Here is an 18,211-nt window from a genome sequence, read left to right as displayed (position 1 = left end):
CTTTTTTTTTTTTTTTTTTTTTTTTTTTTTTTTTTTTTTTTTTTTTTTTGTTTTTTTTTTTTTTTTTTTTTTTTTTTTTTTTTTTTTTTTTTTTTTTTAACTCTTTAAGTTGACAAGACAAAATCGTTTGTATATTCTAAACTGCACTCTGGATACTCAGGCATGATTTTTATATTGTTTCTCATTCTGGGAATTCTTACAAAATTTGCTCTTTAGGCCTTTAGGTTGCTTACATGAGGCCCACTCACATTATGGAAGATATTCCCAAAAACTACTGAATTAAGTTAACCACATCTACAAAAAATACAACATCTAGACCAGTTGCCTAAAACACTGTCACCATGACCTGGGGAGGTCACCACATGAACAAGCCAGGTGTCCTGGCTTGTTGACCGGTGTTGTCCCTCTCTGTCAGCATGCTTTTAGCTCTTTCTTCATTTGTCCTTCCTTCCTGTACTATATCTAGTTTCTGCTATTTTGCTGCCTCTTTATTTTTTTGTATGATGTTCCAGATCCACCCTACTTGGTATTCATTTTTAAATATGCTCCCAGTTAGCTTTGATTTTCTTGTGAAGTTCCTTAGATGGAATTCACTAAGTATATTTAGTCTTGTTTTCAACATCTAAACCCTTTAACCAAATAATGATCTTAAAATAGGTGATCCAGGAAGAACTAATGTTAAAGAGAGAGTCAGACTTCTGTCCCAGAATTTTTTCCATTCTTCCCCAGTTACTTTCTCTGCTATGGTAGTTTACTATAGTGGGAAGGGGTGTGTGTTTAAAATCTCCTTTTGATCTTCTATGTCCATGCTAACTCAATTTGAAAAGTTAACTAAAATCTAGAGTGGTAATGATTATTCAGCTTAATTTATAAGTTCTTCCTGTTTTCAAGTCTTATTTTAAATCATTATGAAACAAATTTATTCTTTTTTTCTGTAAGTAGTTTAAAATGAGTTCATTTGAGCGCTTAACAAGAACTTTTTTCTTTTTTCTTTTTTTTTTTTTTTTTGTCCTTTTTTATTTTAACTTTTCAGACACAGGATCTTGCTAAGTAGCCTTGGCTAGCCTCAAATATATTATCTTCCTGTTTTAATGTCTTGACAGTGTGCTTTCCTTGAGAGTGGCTGGTTTACTGTTCTTCAGCTGCAGGTGTCCGCTGGCTGTTCTTTGCACTCTCTATTGCACCACTTCTATAAGATGCTGTGAAGAGCTTTATTCAGTGTTTGAAATAGCATAAAAGACAGCTTCTTAATCTGTGCATCTTTGGAAGTTTTGCAGAAATCTGACTCTGAAAAAGGAACTGTTGTGAGAGTTGGAAACTCTGCACTTGTATGTATATATTTTTACTAACAGAACAGGCTGAGAATAAAAAAAAAGAAACCCTAAACTATATGCTTATTTTACTTGATTTGATCTTTAAAGCATAGACAACCCATCTTAATACAGAAATGTTTAAATCTTTGATTATTTGTCATGGAAGTATATATCTTAAGATCTATACCTATGTTAGAGTAACATCATCAAATTTAAATGAACAGTGGAGTAGAAGACCAATTTAGAAGATTCCCACCACGCAACAGGGAAATATATAGGATAGGGCTTGGAGTGCTTGCTGTGTATAGGGACGTAGAGGATATAAAAGTGGATCTATTTATATTCTTGGTGTATTAAAGTCCTTGATCCTCTTCCACTGACTAGCTCTGTGACTCCTAATAAATAGCTTCATCTCTGACTGTCTGTAAAATGCAGCTGTGTGCTATATCATGTACTGTCACTTGAGAGAGAAGAACGGAGTGCCGTGCATAGCACTATGGCTGGCACCAAGCACACATTTAGTACATTAGAATAATGACAATAGTAACTCTTACAGGTCTGTTTGCTGTGGTTACTTTTTGTAGTAATGGTTCCTTGTTAAATTATTGAGAAGGGAAACTTTGAAATGACTGCACTTACTTTAGTATTTGGTTGCTGATAAGTGTTCTGATGATTGAGAAGCTCTTCTGTATATCTGTCTTCTTCCATTTATTAAATAGTTACTTCATCAGATTGCTTGGGGATGCTTTTTAAAAGTCATCTTGTACAGCATAGGCTGTATATTAAAAATAGTCGTGTGCATTTATCTCACTGTACTCTTCTAAATTTTTGTCTATGGCCTGTAGAAATTAAATCAGTTTTGTGTGAATCATAAGCATTCAGAGCTGGCAAGCCACAGACTTATTTTTAACATTGTCAATTTTCATTAAGAAAGATGATCCTAGTAGTTTTCCAAAGTAAGGGGAACAAGGACTATTTCTAACAGGATCTCAAGGGCAGGCTCTTTGACCTCCCCACCCCCCCAGGGGAGGTGCAGTCCTGTTAGGCCACAGAGGAGGGCTTTGCAGCCAGCCTTGAAGATACCTGATAAAACAGGGTCAAATGAAAGGAGAGGAGGTCCTCCTTTATCAGTGGACGTGGAAAGAGGCAGGGAAGAGACCAGGGAGGGAATGTGGGGTTGGGGAGGGAATGAGGGAGCGGGATACAGCTGGGACACAGAGTTAACAAAATGTAACTAAAAATAAAAATAAAAAATAAAAAAAAGAAAGATGATCCTAAAAAAGTATTTTTGAGCCATGAGTGGTGCCGCATGCCTATAATCCCAGTACAAGAGATGCTGAGACAGAAAGATCATGAGTTTTAGGTCCATCTGGGCTTCACAGAGAACTCAAGGCCATCTTAGGCTAGAAATAGATGGTGAGACTGTGTCTTAAAAAACAAACATAAAAAAAAAACTTAATAATTTAAATAAATAAAATAAATATCCTATTTTCAGTTAATAGAAATATTCTTATTTTAAAAGCTTTGGTTATAATGAACCTTTCAGAAATTTGTCTTTTACTAATCATACTGTATCCTTACTAAATTTCATGTAAATTTGTTAACCTCTCTTTTTTGGAAGATGTTTGTTTCCTACTCACAGCTACATTGTGTTTCTTCCCAGAGCATGAAGGGGAGAAGTAAAAGCAGCCATGACCTGCTCAAGGACGACCCACATCTAAGCTCTGTCCCAGCTGTTGAGAGGTTAGTGTCCTGCAGCTAACCTTTCTTAGGTTCCTGCTCTTAGGTTCATTTCACTCTCTTTCTATCTATCTGTTAGCAAGCAGAGCTCATAAATTAAATTTCTTGGGGCCATCCAAAGCAATAATACATTGTGATAAGTGATTAATCTCAGGCTAGTCCGATTACTAGGAACTGTTGTAATAATTTCATGTTTAATTCCACATTACATTGCTAACTGTCTTTGAAGTATTTTTGTTTTGGTGTTATGAGTAAACATGAGAGTGCAAGGTTACTGGTAGAAGTCACCATGTTCTGGGCCAATCCACTGTGTGTAAATTCTCACAACTTTCAGAGTTGACAGAAATCTGTCTTACTTATCTTTGTTGCTCAGTGTAAGACGTAGGAGATGAAGCAGTGTTAAATGTATTAATTACACATGAAATATTGGCCCATGTCTCAGACAGATAAAATACTATAGCACTGAGGGTAACTCATCTTCAGTAATCTTATTTCAAAATACTGTTTTCTTAGTATCCTTTAATTTGTAAGATTTGGTCTCTTTAGCCAGCCAGCATCTGTTAAGCTATAGAAAACTTGCTTTCTGTAGGTGGAACAGCCTTGATGGTAGTTGTTTGCATTAAAAAACAATTCAAGGAGTTGTTGTTTCTGCTAATAGAGCATGTTTCCTCCTTTGTCTATAAGGTGATTCATTTTTAGCATGCTCCCATCTGTGATACAGTGCCAATCTGAGAGTGCTGTGATGACAAGAAGAACATTTATTCCAGCAAACTAGTGTATACTTTAGGTAAATACTTTTATTAGTTTCACTTTAAAGCTAAAATGTATTTGTTTTACTTATTTTTTGTAGTGAAAAAGATGATGCAACAGGAGATTTAGAAGATGTGAGTATTCATTTTAGTATAAATATGGTTTGAACAATTTATAGATAGGTTAAAGTTTTATAAACAAGTTATTTTTCTTTAAAAACATAAGTATATATCAATTTTTAAATGAAAAAAATTTCTTCTGCTATTAGAATGTTTACTTCCAAATAAATTTATATATTTCCCTACTGAATTGCAAGCTTATATGTAAATTTCTGCCCTGCCTTTTCTGTCACATAACATTACGTGAATACTCTTAAGTTCAAATGTTATGATTTTATATGTTAAAAGTTTAAATGTGATGAGTAAGCAACCTACATGCTATATGGGAAGTACATAGAGGCGTTAGTTATAACAGTACATTTCTTTTTATAAACATATTTTAGCGATTGTATGTACCTTTATTACTAGCTAACAATGTTAGAAACAGAAGGAAAAGCCAGTGAGATGGCTCAGTAGATAAATGTGCTTGCTATGGAGCCTAAGGACAGTTTTCCTTACCCACAGAGAACTGATTCCTCTACATTCAAGCTGTGGCAAGTATGCACCTGTGCATGTGTGTGCCTGCGTGCATACTCACGTGCACGTGCACGCGCGCGCACACACACACACACACACACACACACACACACACACTAAATATATAGTAAAAATTAAAAAAAAAAACACAAGGAAGATTTTCCTATAGTATGTGAATGATAACGTTTTTCAAATTTTCTAAACACTATGTTGCAATAGAACCTATTAATGTATACATGGCATAATTCAAAAGAAAATATGTAATTTAGCATACATAGAGAAGATTTACCTATTTCTGTAGTGGAAGAGTGGGTTCTCTGATTAGCTTTAGTGGAGAGAATGACTATTTGATTTTGTGAGAAAAAAAAAAAAAAAAAAAAAACATTCCTGGAAGAGAAGAAACTGTTCTGTCTTGCAGGAGACTGGAGGTTAAAAGTTGTTCACAGAAGAGGAGGTGATAAATGTGGAGAGTTCTAAGTAGAGGTTAGCTCATGTTCAGGAAATACATACTAAGCTTTAAAGTCTGCAGAAACCTGCTGTGTGGAGAGGTGAGGGTACTGACTATAAAGGAGCTACCAGTGCCAAAGGCTCTTAAGTGGGACGGTTTGACATGTTCCAGGAGCCAACAGCAGCCCAGTATGACCACTGTGTGACAAGAAGAGTGGGATGGGAAGGGAGGGATGGAGGGAGCGCCGGGCTTACACAGTGTCATGGCCATGGTAAGGAGTTGGGTCTCATCTGAAAAGTAGTAACAGTTGAAGGATTTTGGTTAAAAAGAAAGGGTCTGTGGTCAACTCTTCATCTTAGAAAGATTATCATTGGCAACATTACAGAGGACAAATGAGGGGAAGCAGACTAGGATCAAGGGAGCTATGGGGAAGTTGCTGAAGGAAAGATGCTTTCAGGAGGGAGATACGGAAGAAGTCTAAGGTAACCACAAGTTTCTGGCTTGGTGGCCTTGTTAGCAAGGTACAAAAGAGATAACAGGCTAGGGGCTGGGTGGTAGATAACAATTTGTATATTTTTGAGATGCATTATCTTGAAGCATCTGTTTACAATAATGTGGGATAGAAAATACAGGTTTGCTTTTTATGGGTGGGGTGCAGTCACTTAAGGGTAGTGTTTGATCTCTAACCTGTTTTAGAGCCCAAAGCCTTAGGAATGATCTAATCTATGGGTCTTTCCCACAGATAGTGTTCTGTAGTCACAAACAGAATCTTATGACTAAAGTACTAATCTGAACTGATACTTTCTACATAGGAAAATTAACATATGCATGTTGATTCATATGTGGGGATTTTTGGGTTTTGTTTTGTTTTGTTTTGAGACAGAGTCTCAACTATATAGTCCTGGCTGTCTTGGAACTTGCTCTGTAAAAAGGCTGGCTTCCAACTCTTAGAGAAAGAACCATCTGTGCCTCAGCTTCCCAGTTGCTAGAATTAAAAGCAGGCACCATTACACGGGGTGGATTTTATGTTTAATAAATATGGGGAGTCTGAGAACCAGTCTTTGAAAACCACTGCTGCCAGTCAGCATTCCAAAGAAGCACAGGAGGTAAAGAACACCTTTGGTGTAGTTTTCTTTCTCTCCCCTCTCTTTTCTCCAGTAATGCTGGGAGCTTTTCTAAAAGTGAATATAATATAGTAAGCCATCATACCAGACCTTTAGCTATCATGGCATATTCTCCTTAACTGACTGAGAAACAACAACAACAACAACAACAACAAACTGTAAATAGTGAGTACTACAGAAATAAGAAGGGAAGAGGAATATGAGGTGAGGAGGTTTTTATTATTATTATTTAAAATTTTTCTGTGTTAATAGTACTGACAAATACATCACTAAGTAGGTAAGACAGGAAAAAGGCAAACATTTGGATATCTAAAGTAAGAGTGTTTCAGGCTAAAGAGAACAACTTTAAGGAGATTCTGTCAGAGAGAAGGTAGACAGCTCAGGTGAGATAGGGATTCTGCAAAGGTTTCAGAAGGGTAGTGACTGCCCTGTCTTAGATTATAGATGCCTAAGGGGGTTGGTTAGGTTTGGTTTGGCCGTGGTGTGGGACACTCTGATGGGTATTTCTGCAAAGTGCCTAAGTTTTACCTTCTTCTGAGCACCTCTTCTTGAATCAATTTCTTGTGGATGTTGTGCTAGTCAGCTGCTTCAAGAACCACATTCTTTCTGGGATAAGGATCGGACTATGTATAGACACCAAACCCTGGATGGTACAGAGGGAGTGGGAGGGAAGTGAGCTAACTTTCCTTGGGATTCCATCTTAGCCTAGAGCAGAATGCAAGGGTTTTCCCAATGGGAGAAGAGTCTTCAAGACTTTACTGGTTCAAAACAAAACAAACCTGGCCTAGAACTCAGAAAGCATCTAAGATGAATGCCTGGGAGTGAAGGGGGAACATGGTGCCTGGATAATACTCACTTTCAGTTTTTACAGGATGGGGAAGATGAAAGTACAGCGCATGATGAATACCTTGATGATGATGAAAAGAACCTGATGAGAGAAAGAATTGCAAAAAGACTTAAAAAAGACACAAGTGCAAATGTGAAATCAGCCGGAGAGGGAGAAGTGGAGAAAAAGCCAGTCAGCCGAAGGTGAGTCAACTTTTATGCTTTGGGCATCTGTACTTTTGTCTTTTTATACTTCTCTTCAACAAAGTCTGAGTACTCTACTCACTAAATTATAAACTCACAATTGCATAATATTTGTTAACTGTTACAGTTATGAAAATCAGCCCCTTCATGACCTAAAAGAGACCAAAGCCAAAGTAAATTTAATGTACAGTAAACAGTATGTTAGCTATATGTACGGAATTTTGTTCACACAATTCTAATGAGAGAACTGAGTGATTTTTATAAGAATGGCATCCTCAAAAAATTGAAGTGAGTAAAATTTGTCCAAATTGGTGAATAAAGTGTCTAAACCTTTTTTAGACGTCTTTTCAAGTCTAATTGACTAAAAACCACGTGCTTCTCTGGCATTATGAAGTAAATTTCAGTAAACCCTGGAAGTTCTGTCTGGTGTTCAAAGTTTGTTGGATTTTGTGACTTAATATTTTGCTTTTCTTTTTAAAATTTAGCACAATTAAAAATATTCCTCCCTTCCTATATTACTCTTTATTACAAATCTAAGGTGTACATCGTAACTATTACTGCATTAATTACAGAGTTATAGAATATCTTTTCTTCAGTTGATCTATGCAAAGTAATAGAAGTACATAGAAATAACTGTGTGTGTGTGTGTGTTTCCTAGCCCCGTGAGGGAAACTTAAGGATTGAGGCATTTGCTTTGTAGAGGTTCTTCATATTTGCTTTGTTTAACTAAAAATAAGACTAATCCCCAGAAACTTCTACTGATGGCATAATTTTTATGGTCAAAAATAGAACTTAGAAGTTACTTTATTTCTCCTTTTTATACCAGATTTCTCTGAAATTCTAATGATCACTATTGAATAATTTTTATCTTCTCCCTGTTCTTTAGTGTATATACTTTTGAATTTTTTTTTTTTTTTTAGGAATTAAAAGGTCTTTGTTGTTTATTTGTTATTGAGGTTTTTTTTTTCAGTTTAGGCTTATAATACAGTAGTTTTTCTTTATTCCTTTTTAAAATTTCTGGTGGGTTAAACTAACACTAATATTTTGTTGTTTTTTGTCTGTGTGTGTGTGTATGCATGTGTTTGTGTGTGTTTTAAATTCTGAACTCTGTCTTATTGGCTTCAAAACAATTTAAAATACTTGTGTGCCATGTAACTAACATAATTATAATTTAATACAACTGAATTTTCTATAAGAACTAATTAAGGCTTATTTTTAATGTACTTTTCATAAGTGACTAAAATGGTTTCCCTCATGAAAATACCAAAGATTGTATTTTTCAATATTTTACTCATCCTTACCCTAAAGAATTATCTTTCACAGATTCTAGGTAATGAGGAGACTGATTGATAGATGGTAGCCTGTGGCAGCTAAAAAACTGTTGAAAGTTCTGACTTAAAAAATCCTTACTGATCATGGTTTTTAGAAGCTAAAGTCAAAGAACAGAATACTAACAATTTTTTTTTTTCATATGGTGAAGGAGACCTGCAATGTCTCTTTCTCAAAATGATGCTGATTTCATCGTAGAGTTTAAATTACCTCCCCAAAGCTTAGTCACCACACAGCATCTTATTGGGGTTTAAACATTCAGCAAAAGACATTGAGAACCACTAATATTTCGGAAGGAGAGAAGAGACTGAAGGACATTGTCAATGTCTGTGCATGAGAGGCAGTGTCTCCTGAAAGGTGACTTACAGGAGGGTGAGATTTGACACAGGTACTGTTGATCTTGTCATCTGAAGCTGAGTCCTTATGATGATTTCTTACGTGTATATCCTAGAAAATATCTAGTTATGTTAAAAGTTTAATTTTTTTAATAAATAAGTATAATTTGTATACATTAAATTCTAAAATAAGTTCATGAGTACTTTGTACATTCGCTGTACTAGTAAAACCCCTTTATTAAAGTAGACTTGCAAGACTAACAAAAGTAAATTTAGGAAAATTAATTCTCAAAAAGTGGTTTAAATTTTTTTTAATTTTATTTTATTTTTATTAATTACAGTTTATTCATTTTGTATTCTAGCTGTAGCCCTCTCCCCTATTCCCTCCCAATCCTACCTTCCCTCCCTCTTCTCCTACACCCCTCCCCTAGTCCAATGATGGGGGAGGTCTTCTCCCCTTCCATCTGACCCTAGCCTATCAGGTGTCATCAGGACTGGCTTCCTCTGTGGCCTGGTAAGGCTGTCACCAACTCTATATCTGACAGAGGGCTAATACCCAGAATATACAAAGAACTTAAAAAGTTAAACAGCAACAAATCAAGAAATCCAATTACATTGTTAGGTAAGGACTTCACATGGTAGAAGGAGAAAACTGATGCCTGCAAGTGGACCTCTGACTTCCATATTTGTGGAGGTCATTTTAAATAAATGATTATCTTTTTAAGTTTTGGGTGAATATAATCACTATGAATATTAATTGTCTTTCTTTTAAGTAAAGCAATTGGTAAATTTTCTAGATTTACCAAAGATTTATTTTAACTATTTATTAGTTAAAATATTTATTTATTTTAACTAATAAATAGCAAAGATTTATTTATAACTATTTCTCTGTTCACTCAAATGTTTACTATCCATATTCTTCATCTACTTCTCGGAAGAGGCCCTACTACTGCATAGGCTAATCAGAATTTTTGTTATAGGTTCATGAAAAGCTTAAACTCCCATTTATTCTCATGAGTAGCCAAGGCTGAATAAAAGTTTAAAATGCCACAGACTCTCATGTCAACCCTTGGCTGTTTGAAAGTCTTAGCTTAAAGCTTAATTGTAATGAGTTGCTTTTGCCTGTAGGTGGCACTCAGTAGCTACAGTTAGTCATGTAAAATCCAAATTGATTTTCCTGCCCTGCTTTTGTGTTTCTAGACTTCGTGTATTGATTCAAAATAAATAGCTAACCATTTAAATCAGATGGAACAAATAGACTAGTCAAATATCATTTGTTGTGATGATTGCAATCACTATGAAATTACTCTCTTTTATTGTGTCCTTTGTGCTGTGCACTCATAGTACCAGGTAGTTACACACCAGTATTAAAGTTGAGGGTGAAGGAAGAGCTTATGAATTAGTTAAACTTTAAATTATGAAACATGTTAACATAAAGTCAAAAGCAATATATCTGTAACTCGTAAGGGCCTGGATGAACACTTACAATGAGCTGTCATTAAATTTAGTCCCTCTCATCTTCCTTTGTTGAATTTACAACATGTGACTAAGCTATCTCCTGGAATTTTGAGTTATTTCTACTTTAGGATTTCTAGAACACTCATAAAAAATATATATAACTCTCAGACTTACAGAATGTGCAAGTCTTATCATACACATGTTCTACTTTTGGTTTATAATCATACATGAGAGGTATAAAGTTTCCATGGTACATGAATTTTGTTTTCTTTCTTTAGCAAATTAAAAAAAGGTTGCCTGGTAATTAAATTTCAAAAAAGTAAAGAAAACACATTTCAAAAATGACAGCAAAAATTTTTTCTTTTCCTTTTTTCTTTATTATTATTTATTACAATTTATTCACTTTGTATCCTGACCCTCCCTTATCTTCCATTTCAGCCCTCCTTCCCTCTTTCACCCCCGTGTTTCTCTCCTAATCCTCCTCCCCTGTTATCTGACTCTATCATATCACCTCTCATCTGGACTGTCTAGAACCTCTTTCTCATTTCCTGGTAAGGCCATCTCGCCAGGAAGAGATGATCAAAGAGCAGGCAACCAAGTTCATGCCAGTGACTGCCCCTGCTCCTCTTACTAGGGAACCTCCATGGAGACTGAGCTACCCATGGGCTATATCTGAGTAGGGATTATAGGTCCTCTCCATGCATGGTCCTTGCATAATTCATCAGTCTCTGCAGTTCCCTCTGGGCCCAGATTTTTTTTGGCTCTATTGGTCTTCTTGTGGAGCTCCTGTCCTCTCCAAGTCTTTCTGTCTCTCTTCTTCCCTAAGATTCCTTGTACTCTGCCCTAAGATCAACAATCAATAAATGGGAGCTCATGAAACTGAAAAGCTTCTATAAAGCAAAGAACACTGTCAGCAGAATAAAATGACAGCCTACAGACTGGGAAAAGATCCCAACCCTATGCCAAATGGATAATACCCAGAATATATAAAGAACTCAAGAAGTAAAATACCAACAAACCAAGTAATCCAATTAAAAAATGGGGTACAGAGTTAAACAGAATTCTCAACAGAGGAATATTAAAGGGCAGAGAAACACTTAAAGAAATGCTCAATGTCCTTAGTCATCCAGGAAATACAACTCAAAATGACCCTGAGATTCTACCTTACACCCAAGAGAATGGATGTAAAGATCAAAAACTCAAGTGACAACACATGCTGGAGAGATGTGGAGAAAGGAGAACCCTCCATTGCTGGTGGGAATGTAATCTTGTACAACCACTCTGGAAACTGATCTGGTGCTTTCTCAGAAAATTAGGAATAGTGCTACCTCAAGATCCAGCTATACCACTCCCAGGCATATACCAGAAAAATGCTCAACCATAAAACAAGGACATTTGCTCAACTATGTTCATAGCAGTTTTATTTATAATAGCCAGAATCTGGAAACAACTTAGATGTTCCTCAACCGAGGAATGGAGACAGAAATTGTGGTACATTTACACAATGGAATACTACTCAGCAATTAAAAAAGAAGAAATCATGAAATTTGTAGGCAAATAGATAGAACTAGAAAAGATCATCCTGAGTGAGGTAACCTAGAAGCAGAAAGACACACATGGTATATACTCACTTATAAGTTGATATTAGCCATATAACATAGGATGAACATACTAAAATCTATAGCCCTAAAGAAGCTAAACAACAAGGAGGACCCTAGGGAAGATGCTTAATCCTCTCATTCAGAAGGGCAAACAGGGTAGACATCAGAAGTAGGAAAATACGGGGAACAGGACAGCAGCCTTCCACAGGGAGCCTTTAAAAGACTCTACCCAGCAGGATATCTAAGCAGATGCTGAGACAGTACAATTTTTAAAGAGTAGTAAAATGAAGAAGATGAAGCCACATGGGCATTCCAGCAACTGACCTTAGAGCCGTAGAAGCATGATCTTCAGATGTCCCCACTGTGTCCTAAGAACCTTTTTAGCCAGGATGGAACTGAAATGTTGGAGGGTGCTGCTTCCTTTTGCTCTCTCTTATCTGATTGTGTGGACTAAAACTAAAACAGATAGTAAAAAGAGGAAAAGAAATAGAAATACATGGCTGAAAATCTGGATAATTGGTCCATATATAAAACTTGCAATAAATTTTTGGTCTGGAGTAATGGTGGTCTAAATGTATCTTCAGCAAATATTTTGGTTGGACAGCAAATGTTAAGGCAGAACCCAAACTTGCTTTTAATAATATTTACATGCTTTTACTTGAACTTGATGCTGATTTTTTATGTGTATTTCCTAACTATTGTTCTATTCTTAACTTTAATCTAAAATAATTGTTATTCTTATTGATAGCTACTGTGTAAGCTACTGTGAAACATGAAAATACAGGAGAAATGCTGTCTGCAGATTTTCATTATCTGTCTAATTGGTATTGTTTGAATGCATCCCCCAAAGTTCAGGTACAACTGTGTTGAGAGATGTGTTCTTAAAGGAGTGATTATTAGGGCGTGAGGGCAGTTCACATTAATTAATGTGATTTCTCGTGAGGGGGTTAGTTATCCTGGCAGTGGATTACTGATGAAAGAGTTTGTCTACCCCATCCTTTCTCACACACTCATGCACACACGTGCACATGTGCTCTTCCTTTCTGCTTTTGGTCACTGGACATACAGAAAAGGTCCACCTCAGCTGCACATTGCTTAGTCTTGGACTTCCCCGACTTAAGAACTAACTGTCTAGTTTCAAATATTCTGTTCTTAGTAAGCACAACCCATGGAAGATTTGGAACTGTGGAAAGTATGGGCTTTGCTCTATTGCACAGGTGTGTGAAGTGTCATAGGCTGTGAGTAAGTGAGAGGGATTTCAGAGAAGAGCAAGAGAGCCAGAGGTGGCAGTGCATTCCTCTAGCACAGGATTCTGGAGGCTAGGGTTGGAGACTTAGGAGTTTGAGGTCTACCTGGGCTGCACAGGGAGACAAATACCACAGGTTTCACATATATCAGTCCTAGTTCAGTAAGATGAAGCATCATTTGGAGCCACAATTTAAATACTAACACTTGTGCGTCAAGGTCAGTTTGTTACACTAATGCTGCTGGTCTTACCAAGCAGACTAGATTGTTTGTTTTACTGTCTTTACCTGTTTCGGTTAAAATTTTGGAACAGTATTGGTTATAATATAAACCATGTCATACTTTAGTATTTCTGGCAAGTTTCCTTTTTCATTCTGTTTGGATCTTTATTGCAGGAATTTTGGATATTCTCAACAAATCTTTTTTTTTGAGCTGTTTGAAATAATATACCACTTTAAAAATGCCAAGTCAGTTCACTGAGAACTGGTTAGTCCATATGCAACGAGTCACCTTCAAACTACCTCCCATGTACTTGAACTCAAATAAATGTTCCAGAAATATGACAGCTGTACTGTTTTTACAATTACTTTCCATATGGCAGACAGGAAGCTGCGAAATGCACATTGGGGGAAGAGCAAAACAGACAAGAGGCATTCGCATGTCTTTAGAATATATTTATTTGTATTGCCCTTGAGAGTTGCAATCTATTGATCTTGCAACATCTGTTGTTTATGGGGAATGGACTTGTACTTCTGAAATGTATTATTGAAATTTTACAGGAAAGCATTCTTTAAGTCATTCAGCATTTGATGCAGGATTCTCTAACCTAGAATGTGTTTCCATTGAAGAACTTTGAAACACTGGTTGATTTTTTGTCATCGCAGCTGCTCATTGTTAATTCACCTGTTCATTAAACGTGCAAGTACAGGTGGAGTCAGGAGGAAGAGAAGGGCCCCCAGCGATCCAGACTTCTTTGTTTTGCACCAAGCACATAATACTGTACAAGTGCCCAACAAAAATTTTGCGTAGTGATTCTGTCTAGGCCTGTTTTTTCTCTTCCCCCTCACTCTTGAGATTTTGCCACCCTTCAGCAATCGCTTGGATTTTGCATGTTCATTGAGTATATTTATAGGTTCTCAAGCCAAGGTGTGTTTCTGGTTTTCAACGAAAACTAATTGTACTTTTCCAGTATGGATAGGCACCTTGCCAAGTGTTTTTTTCACAACAAAGCTACAAGGTATATTTTGTGTTATATCCTTGTTTTTACAAGTGAAATAAAGAAACCCAAACACTAGATTTCTGAAAGGTGAAGTTCCTTACTTTTTGTTCATGGCTACATGACAGCAAAGTTAGGGCTCAGACTGTAATGATCTACACCACCTCTTCAGAGCCTAGAGAGCAGGACCCAGTCAGTCGTACCCAGCCAAAGAGAGCCTGGCATGGGATTTTTCTAGCAAGGAGCACCAGGTTCAGTGAAAACCCTATTTGTAGAAATAAGATGGAGGAAGATATCAGGACATTAACCTCTGGTCACCCACACAGGCTAACACATTCAAATGCATCGCACATACATACATACATCCACACATCCACACAAATGCATATAAACACAAGGTGGGTGAGTAGAGAGAAGCATAGTGATGAAAAATAATTTTAGACAGTCTCCTCAGATAAATAAATGTTTGTATGCATAAGTATGTAAATAAATAAACAAAATTTTCAGTACCTTGAAACAGCTCTCATGCTGCTCTGGTAAAAAGACCAAGGTCAGTTCCATTTTGTCGCCATCTAGGGCCTGGAATACAGCTTCCTTTTGAGAGAACTTAACATGGCAGAGGCGAGAGTGATGATGGACTCATGCTAGCTCATAAGGCTTCTGCTTTGAGGTAGAATATCAGTTCCTGTATATCACGTCATCATCTCAGTCGCTAGAGCAGGAGTGTAGTTAAGCTGATAGCCATTGAGTGAAGACCCTTCACAGGTAGAAACAGGAAATGGCTGGAATGGCAGTGCAAACTACTACAGTCTCTGCTTTGATGCCAGGGAACCTGTGATTATGTGATACATTTTTTTTTAATTTTATTTTTTTCTTATCAGTTGCATTTTATTAACTCTGTATCCCAGCCGTGTCCCGATCCCTCATTCCCTCCCAGTCCCTCCCTCCCTCCCTCATCTCCACCATGCCCCTTGCCAAGTCCACTGATAGGGGGGACCTCCTCCCCATTCATCTGATCCTGTTTTATCAGGTATCTTCAGGACTGGCTGCAAAGCTCTCCTCTGTGGCCTAACAGGACTGCTCCTCCCTTGGGGGGTGGGGAGGCCAAAGAGCCAGTCATTGAGTTCCTGTTAGAAATAGTCCTTGTTCCCCTCACTATGGGAAACCAATTGGTTACTGAGCTACCACAGGCTACATCTGAGCAAAGGTTCTAGGTTACATTCATACATGGTCCCTGGTTGCATGTCAGTCTCAGAAAAGACCCTGTGCCCAGATATATTTGGTCCTTGTGGAACTCCTATCCTTTCCTCATCAGACTAACTCCCCTTCTTTCTTATGATTCCCTGTACTCTGCCAAAGGTTTGTTCATGAGTCTTTATTTTGAAAACACTGCTAGTTAGAGTTTTTCAAATGCGCTCAGTAGACTCCTGTCAATATTTAATGTGCATCCCATCTGTCTTTCAAAACGAGGATTGATAATCTTACCCCATGTCTGCTCTCTTGATTATCTTTTTTAGGTGTATAGATTTCATTATGTTTATCATATCTTATAGGTCTATATAAGTGAGTATATACCGTGTTTGTCTTTCTCCTTCTGGGATATTTCACTCAGGATGATCTTTTCTAGGTCCCACCATTTGCCTGCAAATTTCATGATTTCCTCCTTTTTGATTGCTGAGTAGTATTCCATTGTGTAAAAATACCACAGTTTCTGTACCCATTCCTACGTTGATGGACATCTGGGTTGTTTCCAAGTTCTGGCTATTACAAATAAAGCTGCTATAAACATGGTTGAGCAAATATCTCTTTTGTGTACTTGAGCAAACTTTGGGTATATACCTAGCAGTGGTATAGCTGGATCTTGAGGAAGCACTATTCCTAATTGTCTTAGAAAGCGCCAGATAGATTTCCAGAGTAGTTGAACCAGTTTACATTCCCACCAGCAGTGGAGGAGGGTTCCCCTTTCTCCACAACCTCTCCAGCATGTGTTGTCCCTTGAGTTTTTCATTTTGGCCATTCTGATGGGTGTAAGGTGATATCTCAGGGTCGTTTTGATTTGCATTTCCCTGATGGCTAATGAGGATGAGCATTTCTTTAAGTGTTTCTCTGCCATTCGATATTCCTCTGTCGAGAATTCTCTGTTTAGCTCTGTTCCCCATTTGTTAATTGGATTACTTGGTTTGCTGCTTTTCAGCTTCTTTAGTTCTTTGTATATACTCGATATTAGTCCTCTGTCAGATAAAAGGTTAGTGAAGATTCTTTCCCAATCTGTAGGCAGGCGTTTTGTTTTGATGACAGTGTCCTTTGCTGTACAGAAGCTTTTCAGTTTCATGAGGTCCCATTTATTGATTGTTGCTCTTAGAGCCTGTGCTGTTGGTGTTCTGTTCAGGAAGTTGTCTCCTGTGCCAATGAGTTCTAGGCTGTTCCCCACTTTTTCTTCTAACAGATTTAGAGTATCTGGTTTTATGTTGAGGTCTTTGATCCACTTGGACTTTAGTTTTGTGCAGGGTGATAAATATAGATCTATTTTCATTTTTCTGCATGTGGACATCCAGTTGGACCAGCACCATTTGTTGAAGATGCTGTCTTTTTTCCATTGAATGGTTTTGGCTTCTTTGTCAAAAATTGAGTATGCATAGGTATGTGGGTTTATTTCTGGGTCTTCTATGCGGTTCCATTGATCCTCCTTTCTGTTTTTATGCCAATACCATGCAGTTTTTATTACTATTGCTCTGTAGTACAACTTGAAATCGGGGATAGAGATACCTCCAGATGATCTGTTGTTGTACAGGATTGTTTTGGAGATTCTGGGTTTTTTGTTTCTCCATATGAAGCTGAGAATTTTTCTTTCAAGGTCTGTAAAGAATTGAGTTGGTATTTTGATGGGAATTGCATTGAATCTGTAGATTGCTTTTGGCAGGATAGCCATTTTCACAATGTTAATCCTACCAATCCATGAGCACGGGAGATCTTTCCATCTTCTGAGATCTTCTTCAATTTCTTTCTTCAGAGACTTGAAGTTTTTCTCAAACATGTCTTTCACTTGCTTGGTTAGTGTCACACCAAGGTACTTTATGTGGTTAGTGGCTATTGTGAAGGGTGTTGTTTCCCTAGTTTCTTTCTCGGTCATTTTGTCTTTGGTATACAGGAGGGCTTCTGATTTTTTTTGAGTTGATTTTGTATCCTGCCACTTTGCTGAAGGTGTTTATCAACTGGAGGAGTTCTCTGGTTGAATTCTGGGGGTCGCTCATATATACTATCATATCATCTGCGAATAGTGACACTTTGACCTCTTCCTTTCCGATTTGTATCCCCTTGATCTCCTTTAGTTGTCTTATTGCTCTGGCTAGGACTTCAAGTACTATGTTGAAGTGGTAGGGAGAGAGTGGGCAGCCTTGTCTTGTCCCTGATTTCAGTGGGATTGATTTAAATTTCTCTCCATTGAGTTTGATGTTGGCTATAGGCTTGCTGTATATTGCCTTTAATATGTTTAGATATGTGCCTTGTATTCCTGATCTCTCCAAGACTTTAAACATGAATGGGTGTTGGACTTTGTCAAATGCTTTTTCAGCATCTAAGGAGATGATCATGTGGTTTTTCTCCTTCAGTTTGTTTATGTGGTGTATTACATTGATGGATTTCCGTATGTTGAACCACCCTTGCATGCCTGGGATGAAGCCTACTTGGTCTGGTGGATGATATCTTTGATGTGTTCTTGACTTCGGTTTGCAAGTATTTTATTGAGTATTTTTGCATCAATGTTCATAAGAGAGATAGGTCTGAAGTTCTATTTTTTTGTTGGGTCTTTGTGTGGTTTAGGTATCAGGGTGACTGTTGCTTCATAGAATGAGTTTGGTAATGTACCTTCTGTTTCTATTTTGTGGAATAGTTTGAGGAGAATTGGTGTGAGCACTTCTTTGAAGGTCTGGTAGAATTCCGTGCTGAAACCATCTGGCCCAGGGCTTTTTTTGGAGGGGAGACTGTGAAT

The 18,211-nt window shown here is 37.3% G+C and overlaps 1 protein-coding gene across 3 annotated transcripts in view; it reads left to right on the top strand.

Annotated features, from left to right (window-relative positions):
• Cwc27 (CWC27 spliceosome associated cyclophilin) overlaps positions 1–18,211 on the top strand; it is a 212,447-nt gene that overhangs the window by 25,745 nt on the left and 168,491 nt on the right. For all 3 annotated transcript variants that reach the window (XM_055601911.1, XM_055601910.1, XM_055601912.1), the window contains 3 exons: positions 2,977–3,056; positions 3,904–3,937; positions 6,882–7,039. In XM_055601911.1, the coding sequence (XP_055457886.1) occupies positions 2,977–3,056; positions 3,904–3,937; positions 6,882–7,039 (272 nt within the window). The remainder of the gene's footprint in view (positions 1–2,976; positions 3,057–3,903; positions 3,938–6,881; positions 7,040–18,211) is intronic.

Source organism: Psammomys obesus, unplaced genomic scaffold (assembly GCF_907164565.1).
Source record: "Psammomys obesus unplaced genomic scaffold, mPsaObe1.curated_primary_1811, whole genome shotgun sequence".
Taxonomy (NCBI): Eukaryota; Metazoa; Chordata; class Mammalia; order Rodentia; family Muridae; genus Psammomys; species Psammomys obesus.
This window is presented reverse-complemented; position numbering and strand designations above follow the sequence as displayed.